Source organism: Microtus oregoni, unplaced genomic scaffold (assembly GCF_018167655.1).
Source record: "Microtus oregoni isolate MIOR12 unplaced genomic scaffold, Mior012 000012F_ref0000307, whole genome shotgun sequence".
NCBI lineage: Eukaryota > Metazoa > Chordata > Mammalia > Rodentia > Cricetidae > Microtus > Microtus oregoni.
Window position 1 is genome coordinate 47,295,674 of NW_024543071.1, and position 18,456 is coordinate 47,314,129.

Sequence of the window (18,456 nt, forward strand, 5' to 3'; positions counted from 1 at the left end):
TCCCAGTTCATGGGATGCCTTAGGACAAGATGGTTCTCTAACACTCTCACCTGCAGAACGGTAATAGCACCACCTGCTGGCCAGGGGCGCGACATGCAGGAGCTCCACCAAGGCGCCAGCTTAGTTGGGAGCCAGAGTTAACTTCACTGCACCAAAGAGACCTCCTTGGTTGGTGCTCCAAGTTCAAGCACAATATAGACTCCCTGTCAGCTGCAGAGCAAAAAGGACATGGCTTTGAACATCCAGAGACTCAAAAACTCATAGAGTACAGTAAGCATCAATCCATTTAATAGCAAACACAGTTTCTTTGGTCACCAGACCCAGTGAGGCTCCTAGAACTTAAATACTAGAAGGGTGGAGTCCATTAGGATTCATCAAGCCTGCTTTTACATCAGAGCAGCTGCATCTACTAGTTAGGGACCCTCACGACTGGGCCTGCTGACTCAATGTTCTCATACTAGTGGGCGGAGAGCCATTGGAGACGCTTGCTCCAGTGCCTCCTGGCCATCTGTACATAATTCCGCCTTAACTGCACACGATCTCACTGTACTAAGTACTATGCAAACTGGTACAGTATAAAGAAGGGTGGCTGTTTGCATTTCTGGTATATGCCAGGGCTCCCCGACCTGTGCACTTCACACTATTTCTGGCTTTTACCTATTAGGTGCTGAGGCTAGAAGTCAGTGCCACGTGCTTGCCTAGCAAGCACTTTACCAACTGAGCTATCTCCCAGGCCGCTTAACAGCTGACTGGGCCCACGTCCAGGGAGCAGCAGGCTGCACAGTAACTACAACAGATGCTTGTCTACTGTGAGCTTCCATTCTGGCAGATAAGGTAAGTCCGAATTTCCTGGACCACAGGACTGCCTGGTATCACATACCCAGAGGCTTTGTTCTGTGCTCACAGGAAGTACCACCTTGACTTGCCCACAACCTCTAGGTGACACCTCACTTCTCCGCTCTTCCTTCCTAACGGTTTCTCAACTGTACACAGCAGTTAATTTTACCCTTCCTCACCTCTTCTCTGCACACACCTAAGCTCACAGCAGGATCCCAACACCAGCATTCCATTGGGATGGCCCTAAGGCCCTCCTGGGCACACCTAATGGTAACTTACCCCAACCATACTTAACTCCTCCCACTCCACACCTCCTTCATCTCAACCTCAGAACCTACCTTCTTCTCCTCTTCCTACAACTGTCCTCTTCCCCTACAGCGCCCCCCCCCCCCCCCAGGTAACTTCCAACTGTAGAGCAGTCACAGGACCCTACATTAATCTCCTTGTATTATCATCTAAACATTTTTTTTGTTCTTTTGGTTTTTTTTTTTTTTGAAACAGGGCATCTCTGTCTAACATCCCTAGAACTCGCTCTGTAGACCAGAACTCGCTCTGTAGACCAGGATAGGCTGGCCTTGAACTCAGAGATCTGCCTGCCTCTGCCTCCTGAGTGCTGCGAATAAAGGCATTATCAGCTAACTTTTTATTTACTGTGCATTAGCTGTTTCCCCTGGGAGCAGCTGTCAATCAAGAAAGTCTCTTTAGTCAAGCCAGCTGGCAACCAGTTTGTATCACCTACAACTGAAGTACTCCTAGCAATCCTCTCCCAGAAACCCATTAGCAGGCTAAGGCTAATCTAATTCCCCACCACCTTTCAGGCTGTGAGAAGTCAAGCCAGGGGCAAGCACAGCATAAGAGGCAGAAGCACTGAAAACAAGGTCAAGGCCTGCCTGAGCATGAGAGACTTGACAAATGAAATGGCTAAGCTTTTACTTTACTTCTCGTACAGTGGAGGCATCCTGATAGCCAGTGTCCCACACCGTGCTCCCTCCCCATGACCTTCCCAACTCAGGGTCTCTCTGGCAGACAGACTCAAGGAGATGGCAATATATTTACTGTGTGGGTTTTTTTTTAATGAAACTAGATCACTGCTTACAAAAACCAGCACGAGCCCTCCTGCCCCTCCCTTCACAGTTCCCTTGGCTCACCTCCCTGTCTCAGAAGAGCTGAAACAGAGCAGGCATGGAACAGCTGCCACTACTGGGAAGAGGTGCTGGATTCCGACTCTGAGCACTTACAGGGTGACAGTTCCTCCATGTTCGTTCCCTGGGGCCTGAAGGCTGCATGGATAGCGGTGTTCCATGTGCCCTGGCTCAGACCATCATCCAGACCAGAATGAAATGATGTGAATGTCCCCCCCACCAGACCTCCCTCCTCCTAGAGTCCCCCCACCCCCCTAAATCTAACCCACTACTGAGATGAGGCCCAGAATTGTGAGAAGGCATAGGGCCTACAGACTGTAGAATTTGAGGCTCCTGTCCATGCCTGTTGAAGCGATGAACTTGGCGTGGTGCCCAAAGGCCACTCCAGTGGTCAGGCCACTATGCTCTGAGGAGAGAAAAAAGGGAACTATGAGAAGGCTGTTTCTTCTTCAGGGCTGAACAATGACTTTGGATGCCATGATCCTGGCAAAAACCCAGATGTAAGGGTCAGAATGCACCCTCCTGAGGCAGGATTCTGTTCACCACTGATTTTTAGCCAGCACTCAGCACCTGGCAGGAAGTGGCACTCAATCTTTTGTAGGACTGGGTAAATGAACAGATGAATACCAATCCCCTTTCACCTGAGCTTTCTGGGCAAGCACACAACAGCTGGAAACCTCAGTGCTCACTTGGTATGTTTGGCTTTAGCTCTTGTCCATTAGCCTGTTCTAGCTCAAAGATGTCAAAGTCCAGGGCACACAGCACAGGGCTGCATTCAGTACAGACAATGCTGAGCTATCCTCCCAGGACTCAGATAGCTGGAGACCTAGGGCAAGTTCCTTCTAGACTTTGGAAAATACCCGTGCTCCCCAACTCTCCAGAGAAAAACCCTCTGTGCTCCTAGTTGGCCTAAACTCAAGATCATTCTCTAGCTACCAAGAGTTGGCATTACAGGTGTGAGTTACTATACCCAGCAAGATACCCTAAAGTCGAAGCTATAGCTACCCAGGGCCACAGGTGAGAAAGCCTCTTGGGCAGCACTGTGTCAATCTGACTTTTCTTTATTATTCTAGTTGCCCTAAGTATTTGTGTTGGGACTTGAACACTTGCTACTGTGGGAAAGGCCCTGGACTCCATCTCTATACAAAGGAAAACAAACTACTAAACTAGCTTCCACCAGCCCTTCCTAACTTGACTACAAACCTCATCACTCACCCATGATAGACCCCAATAAAGTTCACCAAAAAAAAAAAAAAAAAAAAAAGTGCTGGCTATAGTGGTGCACGCCTTTCACCCCCACACTCAGTAGACAGAGACAGGCGGATCTCTGTAAGTTCATCGACAACCTGGTCTACAAAGTGAGTTCCAGAACAGCAAGGGCTTGTTACACAGAGGGACCCTGTCTCCGTAAAAACAAAATAAATAAAACAAACAAACAAATAATAAAAACTTCATTATTGCCCTGACTGGTTCTTATTCATTGCTCAAATCAAGACCCAATACCAAACATCCCATAAGACACTTCTGACCTACAGGTAACAGGCACTTGCATGTGAATCCTGGTATTTCCCAGAGTGTCTGAACTTTTCATTCCAATTTTTCCCTTAACACAAATTGGGGCGAGTACAGCTGATAAGTGAGTCAAAGAGACTCACAAATACTTTTCCTAGGCCACAATGCTCTACTGCCCCCAAACATAAGTAAAAGCAGCCTGGGGGTTGGACTCAGTAGAAAACTTGGCTGGTTCTGCCCCCAGGACAGCAAATGGAGAAGGGAAGAATAGTTTGGGCATATCTAGGCCAAGCCAAGCCAAGCTTCACCCTCAGTGAAATTTCTCCACTCTTCTCTAGAGCAGATGTACAAGGCCCTGGTAAGCCACAGCCAGCCTCTACCTGTAAAGTGAAGAATCTCTGTCCACTGTTTGCAGATGTAGATCTGGACATCTGTACCCCCAAGAGCCAGGTAGGTTCCACTCTGGTCAAAGATCAGTGACTTCACCTGCCAAACCCCAAAGAAAGGCAATTACACAAATGACCAAAAGCCACAGAACTGGGAACAAACAGAAGCAGCTTACATGAACTTAAACTATCGGTGAATGAGGAGAAACAACTGAAACTGGGGAAGGGCGCACCTCAAAGTTGTTGTCCAGCTGCAATGTCTTGAAGTTCTTCAGCTTGCGCAAGTCCCAGAGCTTGACTGAAGAGTCATCGGCTGCTGTGGCCAAGTAGTAGCCATTCTCAGAGAAGGCGATGCTGGTAATGGGGCCAGAGTGGCCAGGAAAGTTGGCCACATTGGTACGCTCCTACAGGTGGGAGTTGGGCAATAAAATTATCACTCACTGGTCAAAACAGGAAGAAAACTTCTGAGACGTCCTGTGCACCCAGTTACTTGGTGACATTCAGCATGCCACACAAACAGAGCCAGGCTCTCCTAGGCCCTGAGGTATCCCAGGGCCTACCACCACAACTCATCAGTTCCTTCTCCCTCTGAGTCACAGAAGAGGCCTCATTGTCCTACCTTCAAATCCCAGATCTTGATCTGGGAGTCCATGGTTCCTGTTCCAAAGATGAGTCCATCAGGGTGGAACTGCGCACAGGTAAGAGCTGAGTGAGGAAAGGGGAGAGGCATCTGGAGTCAATAGCCACTATGGCCACTATACTGGTGCCAGTGGTAGGCACTGTCTTTAGAACAGATAAACAAATGACTAGGTAAAACTTAACGACACACTGCAAGAGCTCAGTGCCTCTAAGGCCACTTACAGCAGCCGGATGTCTCATCTGTCACCTTGGTGAGCACACGCCCTGTCTGGATGTCAGAGAAGGCCCAGTACTGGAGATGAGACAAAGAAGACAATGAGAAAGTGGGTCTGGTGGCCCTAGAGAGACCCTGGTTCAGCATCTGCTGGCAAAGTTAGCTCCCACAACAGAGAAGAAACATTTTTAGAACTCTGGGAATCTGGCTGCCCCACAGCAAGATGCCCCCCCACCCTCCTAAGGGCCCTGGCTGGGACTGCACCTGATCATCAGAGGAGCTCAAGAGATAGTCTCCAGTAGCATGGAGGCTGAGGCCTGTCACTGCACTCTCATGGGCCCGAACAACCTGTACACAAGAAGTGTTTGGGACCGACCAAATCCTGATAGTGGCATCTGGGGATGCAGAAAACACCAGTTCCTGAAAGGAAAGAGACCAAGAATCAGAGCCCAGGAAGTGAAATGTATAGTCACAACTATGAGCAACTGCTTCTCCTTCTAGCCCCTGCCTAAGACAGCCAAGAGAGAATGCTGCTGAAATGGCCAGAGACCTCAAGGGCGAATGACTGTCCAAAAGACATGGGGCAGATAGAAAGCTTATTTAGTTTTCATAACAAATTATTTTGACTAATTAGGAGTAAGAGACAGAAGATAAAAGCAACTATCATCATTCATTAACACATATTCATAAAAATCAAAACACCAAAAAAAAAAGAGAAAAAAAAAACCACCAAATAAACAGAAAATAGTGCTTTCATTTTGAATTCGTTTTTCAGTTTGCTATAATTGTGGTGGTTTAAATAAAAATGGCCCCTACAGGCTCATATATTTGAATGCTTAGTCATCAGGAAGTGGCAGTATTTGAAAGGATTAGAAGTGTGGCCTTGCTGGAGGAAGTATCTCACTGGCGGTGGACTGGTTTTGAGGTTTCAAAAGCCATGACAAACCCAGAGTGTGTGTATCTGTCTCTTTCCTTGCAGATCAGGATGTGCCCTCAGCCACTGTCCTACTGCCATGCTTGCCTCCGTGCTCCCCGCCATGCTGAAAATGGACTAGCATGTGAAACTAAGCAATCCCCCAACCCCCAACGCTTCCTTTATTAAGATCTGCTGTGGAGCCGGGCAGTGGTGGCGCACGCCTTTAATCCCAGCACCAGGGAGGCAAAGTCAGGTGGATCACTTTGAGTTCGAGGCCAGTTTGGTCTACAGAGCAAGTTCTAGGACAGCCAGGACTACACAGAGAAACCCTGTCCTTTTTGTTTGTTTGTTTTTTGAGACAGGGTTTCTCTGATGCGGGAAGGTCATACGTCTATCTGTTGCTTTCACTGGTTAATTAATAAAGAAACTGCTTGGCCTGATAGGGCAGAACATAGGTGTGTGAAGTAGACAGAATAGAATGCTGGGAAGAAGGGAAGTGAGGTCAGAAACGATGGAGCCAGCCACCAGGTCAGACATGCTGAACCTTTCCCGCTAAGACACCACTTCGTGGTGCTACACAGATTATTAAAAATGGGTTAATCAAGATGTGAGAATTAGCCAGTAAGAGGCTAGAGATAATGGGCCACCAGTGTTTAAAAGAATACAGTTTCCGTGTAATTATTTCAGGGTATAAGCTAGCCAGGTGGCTGGGAGCCGGGCGGGATGAAAAGCAGGCCTGTCTGCAGCTCCTACTACATTTCTCTGTAGCTTTGGAGCCTGTCCTAGAACTAGCTCTTGTAGACCATGCCAGCCTTGAACTCACAAAGATCCGCCTGCCTCTGCCTCCCGAGTGCTGGGATTAAAGGCGTGCGCCATCTGGCTTGAGAAACCCTGTCTTAAAACACCAAAAAAAAAAAAACAAAAACAAAAACAAAAAACCCAAACAAACAAAAAGAGTTGCTGTGATCTTGGTATCATCTCTTCACAGCAACAAAACATTAAGACATATTCCTCTTATTTCTCAGTTCCTTATGTCTAAGAGAAAGACTTAACTGGGAGGCACTGCTCCAGCACCCCATGCAGCTGCACACCAAGCCACTGCACTTTTGTCTCAAGTCTTATGAGACCATTAATCTCCTCTAATGAGCAACCTTTATCCTCTAAACCAGTGGTTCTCTCCTATTTGAACTCATAATACTTTCAATAGTCAATATTAAATTTTGAGCCCAACCCTACAGGATCACGTGAACCTGGCAGTCAGGACTACATGGAGTTTTACTGTCTGTATTTATCTATAAACCCTTTAGGATGGTTGTTTTCTTTTACTAATGCAAAACTGATGTGAATATGGTTTGTTGGTTGCATTTTCTTTCTCCTTTGGTTTGAGGGCCACTGCTCTGGTGTTCTACACAGAGACCCATCAATGCCCGCTTCATCAAGACAGTGGGAGTTGGGCAATTAGCTCTGAGACTCCAAACCACTGGAACTGGACGTAGGAAAGGACGAGAGTGGCTGTGAGAGTGGCTTACCTGAGAAGGATGAAACACCACGCTGGTGACCTTCTTGGTATGGCCTTTGAGAGTGGCCAGGATCTGCTCAGTACTCTTATCAAAGACAACAACGTTTTTATCTGCTCCGCCTGGAGAAGATCCAAAAAAGACAAAAAAATGAATCACAGGATCCCTGTGCTAAAGAAGGTTTTTCTGTCCTCAAATCCATGCAGAGGATCAGGGCATGCGCCTCCCTTGCTCCTGCCACCCCTCACCTTGGCCTGTCGGGCCAGGCCCAGACTCACCAGTGAGAATCTTGTTGGTGTCTGAAGGACAGAGGTCCAGAGCAAGGATCCCAGGAATACTAGCACTGTGTAGCCCCTTTGCAGACAGATTCACACAAAACCCAGTCACAGCCAAATCAAGGCAGGCCAGAGAGCCACACAGCTCCTGCACTCCCCTTCCCCACACCCTCATATTCCTCCCTAGCCAAGGAACAAGTGGATTTTATCCCTTATCTATCTAGCTTGGCTGGCTGCCTGGATGCAGCAACTCCCTCACTGCATGGCAAGACACCATGCCAGAGGTCTGAGCAGTATTTCCCCCTGCTCTTCACACTGGCCTACCTTGCCCTAGAAACAGTAAGGGCCATCTCCAGCTACTTACCACATGGGATGCCACCTGCCGGTACTTGCTGAGCTCTTCAGGTTTCACTAGCTCCTCAGGCACAGTCTTTCCTCTCTGAGAAAAGAGAAAGCCCCCAAAGAGCAGCCATGAAAGCAGGCTTCAACTAGCCCCTCCTCCCAGAAGTCAAGTGCTCACACCAGGCATCAACTCACCTTCTTACGCTCTGTGGTTAGCACAGTAGCCTTGTCTTGAAGCTGTGGAGAACACAATTTTCTGAGACAAATGATTTTGCAAAAACGAAACAGACTGGATGCTGGTAAATCTGGTGTCACAATCATCACCAAAAAATTGCTATCTGCCACGCTATGTGCTAAAAGCTGACACATTTCCACTCCAATCTTACAAGGTGGGGTATCCATGACCTTATGGTATAGCTGAGGAAACTAAACATCAAAAGAACCCCCGTAGCACCTTTAATCCCAGCACTGGGGAGGCAGAGGTAGGTGGATCTCTGTAAGTTTGAGGCCAGCCTGGTTGATAAGGTGAATTCCAGGACAGGCTCCAAAGCCACACAGAGAAAGAGCCCCCTTGCCAAGGTCACTAAAATGACGAATGGCAGAGCTAGGCTGTTGTGCTCTGGGACCAAATATGAGAGCTCATACACTGTTGGATCCTACAAATGCAGACTATACATTCAAGAGAACCCTGGGTTGCAGTCTGGAAGTTTCAGCTCTGACTTCCAGCTTCAGATAACTTATATGTTGTAGGCAAAACCCTCAAAAACTGTAACAAAGTGGCAGAACATCAGCAAAGCGCGCACGCACACACACGCGCGCACACACACACACGCGCACACACAAAAAAACCCACCAAGAGCTAAGAGCCACCCTTATCAGTAATTACATCTTTCCTACAACAAGCCTGTGAAGTAGACGCCTCCCTTTATTCAGAAGCAAGGGAAATGAGACAGACAAGGTAGGCTACAGTAAGCCTAGTAGTCAGAGAGCTCAGTAGCAGTGCAGGCTCTTCCCACTGCTCATTGTGAGATTCTTACTCTGGCCCCAGGGCCCATGGCACTAAGGGAGGGCATGTGGCAGTCCCAACAGAACAGTGTATGACTCACCTTCTGGATAATCTCAGGGGTCATTCCCACCAGCTCACCCAAATCCATGGGTTCTCCTGCACCCTGTAGAAAAGAAAGAGAGAGTGGGAGGAGCTCACAATACCAAAGGCACCTGTGGAAGGACAGTTACTGGGCTTGGAAGGGAACACTTACCACAACACTGGGCTGTGAGCTTGGCACGGCCTGAGGTACAATAAGACCAGCCTGTGGTTTCAGAGTAGCCAGAGCTGAGAGAAAAGATTATGTTAAAAATGGGACATTACAAAGCAGGGCCAGCAAAGGTGGGGGACAGCAGGAAGAGACACCTTCTCGAGCAGCAGTGACTTCCTTGGTGAGACGGGCAATGACTCTGCAGGCAGCATCGTGTTGGTACAGAGCATGGGACAGCTCCTGGCGGGTTGTCTGCAGCTGCTGGCGAAGGGTGAAGCTGTGCAACATGACTGCATCCTGGGAGAGGGTAGGCAACTGTGAGGACTAGGGGAGAACTTGGCCAGGGAAGAGGACACCACCTCCTATTCTACACTGAAACCAACTTGAGCAGCTCAGAGACCCAAGCTATCATCCGAATGACAATCCCCTGTAAGGCATTGAAGCTCCTACAACACAAAACACCCTGGACACACAGACAGAAGTGAGAGCTAGCTCCTTCCCACCCTCATCTTTGCTAGTCACCAGCAAATCACAGGTGTTAATGCCATCACTTCTCTGAAAGGAAAGAATAACACTGCTGTGGTTGTTTACTGGCTACCCTCAGCAAGTGCAGTGTTCAGTAGTGAAGAAGAATCCCTATGTCACAACGCAAATATGTCAGTTTTATTCTACTTATGGAATTCAGACAGACAGGACTAATCAGTGTCCTAGTCAGGAAGGTCAGAGACTGAGTAGTATGCCCCATGTCACAAAGGCTGACAGTGGAGAAAACTTTGGAATCCAGGTGTGCAAGAGTTCCAACAACCAGGCTCCTCTTGTGCTGCCATCCTGCCCCACACAACGAAGTGCAGCTGGCAAGAAGTGAGGGGCTGCTCAGCAGCACAGCACTTACATTGGCCCTGTGCTCAACCCCACGAAGAGCCAGGCCTGGTGGTGGGCTCTTGTAACCCTAGGCACTAGGAGGCTAAGGAAGAAGGATCATGAGTTCCAGACCGGTCTAGGAACCGGTCCTAGCTCAAGAAAGTAAGAGGGCCTGGAGAGAAGGCCCAGGAGTTAAGAGCACTTGCTGTTCTTCCAGAGGTTCAATTCCCAGAACCACATAGTGGCTTACAACTGTCTGTAACTGCAATTCCAAGGGATCACACAACCTCTCCCTTCCTCCCAAGCACCAGGCACATAAGTGATACGCAAAAGACCCAAACATAAAATAGAATAAACAAGTTTAAAAAAAGCAAAGAGGGAGGGAGGTCCCATCTTCAATCCCAAGGTTCAGAGGTGCATTCCCTTCACAGAACTCACCCACTCATCCTGCAAGGCTTTCAGAATGGCTGGGATGCTGGTGGCAGAGGGAGGCTTGGGCCGGATTGGGTGAGCAACTGCCAAGAAAGGCAGCAAAGCAGATATGAAGAACCAGAACCCAAGGACCCTCCTCCTTCCCTCTTCTCTTCATTCATTCACAGCCACCATCTATCTTCTCCATCAGACTGGCCCCACCTCCCACTCCTGAAGGCTGCGCTGAGCTGGCCCTGGACTCAGGCTATCGGGTAGGCACCTTTGATGTCGATGAGCTGCTCCTCGGAGAGAGGCTGGTTGTTGATAGGATCTGTGCCATTCTCTGCAATGTACTTCTCAATGAGTCGCCGCTCATACACATGATTAGAGACAGGGGACACGCATGGATGCTCTGGCACTTCGTTGGAGACTATAGAGAAAGCAGGTAGTGAGCATAGGGTAAAAGGAGACCTGGGCTACAGGGACTCTTTGTTGTGTCATCCCCTAAGAAGACCCTGTCCTCGTACTCAGCTATCAGGAAGCAACGTCTGTGACAGCAAGCTAGCTGGTTCTTGGTTCTACAATGCTTGCCAACTACTTAACTAGATTCTCTAGTCTGCCAATAATAAAAGGAAATAAATAATAACTGCCCAGATCCCATGTGCCAGTCCTGTAAAGAGTGAGCAGTAAGCTCTGCCCACCTCATGTTTGAACAAAGATGACCAGGAACATGACAAAGAAGTACACACAGCACAACTCAAAGCCCTGCCATTCCTCTGGAGCCCTACATGGATCAACAGGCAGAAAAAGCAACGTAACAAGCACTGAAAAATTAAAAAAAAAAATTAAAAAAAAAAACCTTTCCATAGTGTCTGCCACTATGTGCCAAGCAATATTCTATTCTAGGCACTTGACAGAATGGTCTGTGTACCCTTGAAGATGGGCGACACAGCTGTCACTGACCTCCAGGACAATGCAGACACTAAAGTATGGGACCTGGGCATCCTGAACAACCTAAAATGAAGGCCTCAAAAGCAAGCTCAGAATCAAGGTCTCTGTGACCTTCTCAGGCCCTCACGTTTCTCTAACTTCCCCTAAGCAGGGACAATCGGTTTACCTTAGCAGACAAGTGAAAGCCACCTCCATGCTCAGACTCTCCTGAGGCCTGCTCTAAAATAATATTTACAGCTTGAGAGACTTAGCACATAACAAAACAGCTCCTATTCACCACATAGTTTTGCTCACCCTCCCAGAACCTGTGAGTCACATCCCAAGGCTTCAAGCTCTTATTCTCTTCTGTGGCACAGGTTCTGGATAAGCTTCCCTCGGAGTCACCTATTTCTGCAGGACTCCCAAGCGTATGTAATCAAGTATGGAAGGAAATAAGGCTTTCCTGTGCTATCCTGTTGGCTTATCTCGCATAATGGACACTTGAGGGAGCTTTCCCTCCCTTGCAAAAGGAAGGATGGCCCAGGGCGTGTAAGAGTGCTCTCTCAAGATTAAAAGGAAACAAATCGTTCGAAAATACTTTGTAAACTGCAATTTCTTCAGTGTGAGATTCCCTTTTCTGTCATTTCCCTCCTTCCTTTCCCTCTTTGAATTAATGGCAACGTTCTGAGACGAGAATAGAGGGAGGGGAAGCTAGTAATGTAGCAAACAACAAGAAGGTAAACACCCGCAATGCCGTAATAAAATACCCAAAGACAAGACAGTGTACAGCATGGATCCCGGCTCAAAGAACCGAGCTCCATCGCCCAACTGTGCCACGCATCCCTGGATAACCCCCATTCTTCCTAAGACTTATGACGCCCTCTCTAAATCACAGATCTTTATTTCCCTTCAGATAATTCTTGTAAGCATAAAATGAGATCATCGTTTGGAGATGCGTCGTAAATCAATACAGGTTTTCTAAACGTTCGCTGTTTTCATTAGTCATACTGCGCGAGGCTAGATGCCAGACACCTGGCTTCCAGCCCTGTCTCGAAGTCACTGCGTGTTCTGCAAAATCGCAGAAACTCCGATTCCTAAGCGACGTTTCGAGCAATACCCACTGCAACGCTTTCAATGCTGCAGATGGGGAAACTGAGGCCCAGACCGCCATAGCCCAGATCACAGTAGAAGGTGGATCGTGGGCAAGTCCTAGGATTTCCGACACCAAGAGCTGTTTTTCCCTGCACCACTCCCCCCTCGCCCTCCCCCCCTTGCTCTGTTTAGGCCTGTCTCGGCTCAGTAAAACAACGACAGTCATTCTTCCCAGCTACATGAATTGCGCAGCACTGCGCAAATGCACCCCACACGCAGGGTCGCGGGCTCCGGGTCCCGGGCCGCAGCCACGCTCCCGCCTCCCGCCGCAGCCAGCACTCACTCGAGCAGATCAGGGACATGGCGCCGTCGCAGCGCTGCCAGTCGCCTCGCAGCGGGCTCCCGGACTAGCTCTGCAGCCTCCGCGGGCCACTTCCGGTCCCCCGCGGCTTCCGGGGCGCTCGGACGCGGGTAGACAGCTGCCCGGCGTGGCGATGCTCGCACAACTGCTTCACGTGGGGAGGTGGCCGGTGGCGCGCCACAGCCTTCAGCAGCTAACGGAAACTGCCCTTTCCCAGCATGCAATCGAGCAGGAAAAGGCCCGCCTCGCAACACTCGGTTGTTTCCGCATTGGCTCGGCTCCTTCCGGCGAGCTCTCCAAAAGGTCAGAGGCGGGAAGGCCAGCCGAAACTACATTTCCCATGAGGCGGCGGGAACCTTAAACCCAGGAATTTGGCGAAGGCGGTTTTTGACTTGCTGCTGTCACCCAGGGCACAGTAGTCGTTGAAACGTTCGTGTACCGGACAGTTTCCTCAGGAGCTTGTAAGAATGCGGATTTCTAGAGTCTGCCTCAGAGACCCTGTTGGCATGATTCTGAGGCCTGTGTTCCTTGGCTGCCTTTTGAGAAACAATGCCAGGTGACCCTGTAAATAAATTTAGCACAATTAGTAAAGAAACTAACACTGCCCAGGTTCTGTTTCTACTCTTGCTCTGTGAATTTGTTCAAGTTATTGGCTGCGTTGCCTGTTACGTTTTAAATACAGTCTGTTTTCTACACTGGAAGGAATTTAATTCCCAGCGTCTTATGTGACTATTAAAAGAACAGAAAGTTGCTGGGCGTGTTGGTACACGCCTTTTATCTCAGCAGGCAGCCACAGAGGACCTCTGTGAGTTCAAGCCCAGCCTGGTCTACTAGTGAGTTCCAGTTCAGGACAGTCAGGGCTATGTAGACAGATATAGAGAAAGGCATGTCTCTAAATGGATGGATGGATGGATGGATGGATGGGTGGGTGGGTGGGTGGGTGGATGGATGGACGGACGGACGGACAGACAGATAAAAAGAATGGGAAGTTAGCATGACTATGGTGTTTATCGGTGGGATCTTTGGAATTAGAATAGGTCGCTAGTGTGCAGGCCTGTGCAAGGATCCTGGTGGTGACTTTATAGGGAACGTTAGAGTGACAGACACAAATCTACACCTAGACTCCCACAGTAACGTGACACCCGAAAAGAAGAGAGCCCAGCCAAAGCCTGTATCATTCTCTTTGAACTTTGTGCCTCTAGAACTTTGAGCCAAGAAAAACCCACTTTTCTTTATAAAGTAGTCTGCCTCAGATATTTTGTTATAGTAATGATTCCCTGCCTCCTACTAAGTTCCTTTGTTTTCTGTGACAAAGACCTGCTGCTGAACCTGTTACCTGAGTTCAATCTCCAAGACTCACCTGATAGAAGGAAAGAACTGGCTCCTGCATATTATCCTCCAACCTCAAGACAGACAGACAGACAGACACACACACACACACACACACACACACACACATACTAAAATAAATGGCACATTGAGACCTTGCCTCAAAAAAAAAAAGATAAATAAATTAAATTAAATCTAAAATGGAGTCCCTCAAATTGAAGTTCCATGTTATCGAATTAAAACTAACTTTCTGACCTTCTAAGAAATCAGGACGGAAAGAGGCATTGGCCAATTTCCTAGCCAGGCCGATTCCAACTAACATGATAACTACATTCTGCCTGCCTTAGTCCTTACAAAAAGCAGCCTGGAGCCCGGTGGTGGTGGTGCACACCTTTAATCCCAGCACCTGGGAGGCAGAGGCAGGAGGATCAGTTCGAGGCCTACTGGTCAACAAGTGCTAGTTTCAGGACAGGCTCCAAAGCCACAGAGAAACCCTGTCTCGAAAAACAAAACAAAACAAACAAACAAACAAAAAAGCAACCTGGAATGATCTGATCTATTAGTCAGTTGCCTCTATGTGATTCCCTCTTCCTTTCCTAACCTCACAAAGAAAGCAGATGTTCAACCATTTTCTTCTTCTTGTTGTTGTTTTATTTCTGCTTCTTTGAGTCCTTTTTTGGTGTATTGTTGTGGAATAATCTTTTTGTACATTGTGAAGATATGTCACTCCGATTGGTTTAATAAAAAGCTGAACATCCAATAGCTAGGCAGGGTTTCCAGGCACAGAGGACACTGGGAAAAATAAAGGTGGGATCTCCAAGCCAGATGAAGAAAAAGCAGCATGGTTTACAGAGAGAGTTCCAGGACAGGCTCCAAAACTACAGAGAAACCCTGTCTCAAAGAAAAAGAAAGAAAAAGAAAAAAGCCCTAAGCTATCGTAATTAATAGTAAGTCTGTGTTGTTATTGGGGAGTTGACAGTCTGATGAAAAAGTTCAACTCAGTTTATTAAATCAGAACACATTGGCCGGGCGGTGGTGGCACACACCTTTAATCCCAGCACTTGGGAGGCAGAGGCAGGAGGATCTCTGTGAATTCCAGGCCAGCCTGGTCTACAAGAGCTAGTTCCAGGACAGGCTCCAAAGCTACACAGAAACCGTGTCTCGAAAAACCAATAATAATAATAATAATAATAATAACAATAATAATAAAAATCAGAACACATTCTAGCTCATGGAATGAAGTGTTCCCCAAGTCTAGAATCACAAAATAAAGCCAATGTAAATCTTTAAATGATCTAATTGGTCTGAGGCAGAAACAAGATAAAAAAAATGCTTATGTAGATTGCAGTCTGTGGGGTGGTGGGCACATAAACAATAAGCAGAGAATTCCAAAAAGGGTTGGGTACTCTAAATACAAGATAAGTCAGAGTAGATTGAGAAGAAGATTGGGGGGAACTACTTTAGGCAGGATATGCAAAAGGTATACATCTGGGCAAGTGTAGGAGGAGTTTTTGTCAGGACCACTGGCTCCCCAATAAATGCACAGAGACTTAATATTGATTATAAATGCTTGGCCGATAGCTTAGGCTTGTCTCCAGCCAGCTCTTACAACTTAAATTAACCTGTTTCTATTCCTCTATGTGCTGCCCGAGGCTCATTTACATCATCTTTCAACTTCCCATGTTACTTCTGCATCTGGCTCAAGACTCCTCAGACTCTGCCCTTCTTCCCGGCATTCTCTCTGTCCCTAAAATCCTGCCTAGTCAATCAGCTTTTTATTAACAAAGAGAGCGACACATTTTCACAATGTACAGAAGGATTATTCCAGAGCAGGGAATTGATGATTACCTTTAGCACTTAAGATTTTTTTTTAAATTATTTTAGAGAGAGAGAGTGTGTGTGTGTGTGTGTGTGTGTGTGAGAGAGAGAGAGAGAGAGAGAGAGAGAGAGAGAGAGAGAGTCACAGCACATATGTGGAGCTCAAAGGAGAACTTGGGAGAACCGATTCACTCTTTACCATTTTACCATGTTGATCCTGGGATCAAAGTCAGGTCATCAGACTCTGCAGTACATTCCTCTCCCTAGTAAGTCACTTCACCAACCCAAAGGGCAGTGTGACATTTTTGCTGAGACCTAAACGAGGGACAGGTGTCAGTCCTGAGACCACAGGTTTCTGGTGAGCCAACCTCTTCCATAGCCTCACCTCGTCTTCTCAGACACGTTGGCACTTCGATGTCCCCAGCATACCTGCATCTGGTGGCTCAAAATGTTTACATGACCAACTTTTATCAGCTCCTCCCCCTCCCTGGCCTGTAATTATTTATTTAGAAAGTCCTTTTGGTATCTGGGTTCTCAACTACATTGTTCTCTACCGGTTCTCAAGAGTCCAAGAGTGCCACCCAGTGTCTGACACCTCTCAGGGACATTGTCACTATTGTTTATTGAATGGCAGGCTGCCTGGCAGACCTGGCATCTCAAGTATTTAGATGTATGGTAGGAAATAAATCAGTCTAGGTGGGGCCGCTGAACCCAAGGCCTAGCTTGGTCTGGCAACAAAGTAGCATTTGATTGCATTTTGAACTGGGAACTGATAACCATACTTTCAGGAGTTTCCTCTGGAAGATACATACTATGTAATTTGGAACGGGAGAGTATTGTGTATCTATTTCCTCTGAATTGAAATATTTCCTCAAGAGGGAGGGGGGCCGGCCCTAAAATTCAAGGAGCTAGCAGCAGTGACCAGGTTCAATAAATTCGGAATGTTACAAGAGTCTCTAAAGCCCCTCCTCACAGTTATAAAGGCAGCAAATGGGAGAGGAAAGAGGAAAGACTCTTAGGGGAACTGCCTGCAAGTTGACCAGGGGGCCCCAGGGAAGCAGCTTTTGCAAGTTCTCCCTCATGTTGGTGGGCTTTTTAGTCATGCAGTGACTTTGCATCACCCATGGGCCTTTAAGTGACACCTTTAAACTTACTGCTTCACCAAGCTCGGCTTGGGTGGAGTTGATTCTTTGGCCGTCTTCCCAGGAAAAGTCACACAAACAAATGGAATAAAAGCAAAGAGGCCTGGCATGTTGGAAACTTGGCCCTCAATACAGCAGTGTTGAGAGAGGGGGCCTTTGGGAAATGTCTGGGTGGTGGGAGTTCTTGTCGAGTATGGGATTAACAGGTTAGTGGGCTATTAAAGGAGTGGCTTTTTTTTTGCTAGACAGGGTTTCTCTGTGGTTTTGGAGCCTGTCCTGGAACTAGCTCTTGTAGACCAGGCTGGTCTCGAATTCACAGAGATCCGCCTGCCTCTGCCTCCCGAGTGCTGGGATTAAAGGCGTGCGCCACCACCGCCTGGTTTAAAGGAGTGTTCTGTAGAGCTGGGGGCAGAGCTCAGTGGTCAGAAGCAGGCTCAGAAAGCAAAGTCTCTTGACCTCTAGGCCCTTCTGTCTCTTGTCCTCTTTCTCTACCCCCAAGTGCTTTCTCTAAAGTACTCATATTGGCCTAAAGATTGTCACACACACACACACACACACACACACACACACACACACACAGGGTGTGGGAGGTCCTTCTGTCTATGTGTTGTTCTTACTGGTTAATGAATAAAGAACTGCTTTGAGCCTATGGCAGGGAAGAACAGAACTAGGCCAGGAAAGTTAGGCTGTATGCTGGGAGAAAGAAGGGCGGAGTGAGGGGGACGCTATGGAGTGGCGGCCAGAATCAGACATGCCGAAACTATACCGATAAGCCACTGCCACATGGCGATAGAAATGGGTTAAATTAATATATAAGAGTTAGCCAATAAGAAGCTAGAGCTAATGGGCCAAGCAGTGATTTAAATAATATAGTTTCTGTGTAATTATTTCAGGTCTAAGCTAACCGGGCAGCCGGGAACCAACAACTGACCCTTCTTACTACACACACACACACACACACACACACACACACACATAAAGGAATCCTGTTGTCATAAGCCCCTTGCCTGGGAATCCAATCAGTCTGGGAAGGTTCCCTCACAGGAAAGAAGACGTGTCAATTTAACTCTCTCCCTTTTTTTCTCCTTCCTTCCTTCCTTCCTTCCTTCTTTTCTTGTTTGTCAAGACCAGATTTCACCATGTAGCCCTGGCTGTCCTGGTATAAGACTGGCCTTGAACTCAGAGATTCAACTGCCTCAGCCTTCCAAGTGTTGAGGTTAAAGCTGTGTGCCACCCTTGCCTGGCTTCTTTCTTGGTTTTTGTTTTATTTTTTGTTTTGAGATAGGGTTTCAGACAGCTCAGGCTAGCCCCAACTCACTGTTTAGTTGAGGATGACCTCAAACTCGTTCTACTTCCACTCCAGGGCACTGAGAAGGCAGGAGTTTACTGCCAGGCCTGCTTCAGTGCTGAGGTGGTACCTGGGGTTTCATGCACACTAGAGAAGCCATTTTCTAGCTGAGCTATGTCCTCAGTCCA

General features: G+C 47.7%; 1 protein-coding gene across 1 annotated transcript; it reads right to left on the minus strand.

Moving 5' to 3' along the window:
* Positions 1 to 1,888: 1,888 nt before the first annotated feature.
* Positions 1,889 to 12,911, minus strand: Prpf19 (pre-mRNA processing factor 19). Its single transcript, XM_041662210.1, has 16 exons — positions 12,674 to 12,911; positions 10,589 to 10,738; positions 10,336 to 10,412; positions 9,192 to 9,333; positions 9,040 to 9,113; positions 8,887 to 8,949; positions 7,976 to 8,017; positions 7,803 to 7,877; positions 7,442 to 7,517; positions 7,176 to 7,285; positions 4,995 to 5,150; positions 4,739 to 4,808; positions 4,497 to 4,582; positions 4,111 to 4,281; positions 3,872 to 3,977; positions 1,889 to 2,385 (listed from the first exon to the last, which is right to left on the minus strand). The coding sequence occupies exons 1-16, from the start codon at positions 12,690 to 12,692 to the stop codon at positions 2,288 to 2,290; spliced, it is 1,515 nt and encodes a 504-aa protein (XP_041518144.1). The 5' UTR covers positions 12,693 to 12,911; the 3' UTR covers positions 1,889 to 2,287.
* Between the last annotated feature and the right edge of the window lie 5,545 nt (positions 12,912 to 18,456).

Excerpts from the sequence above, each read along its gene's own strand:
- Prpf19 (XM_041662210.1), bottom strand. Across the intron at positions 4,809-4,994 it reads TGAGCTCCTCTGATGATCAG|TACTGGGCCTTCTCTGACAT; the intron begins GTGCAGTCCCAG and ends TCTCATCTCCAG. Across the intron at positions 2,386-3,871 it reads AGAGATTCTTCACTTTACAG|AGCATAGTGGCCTGACCACT; the intron begins GTAGAGGCTGGC and ends TTCTCTCCTCAG.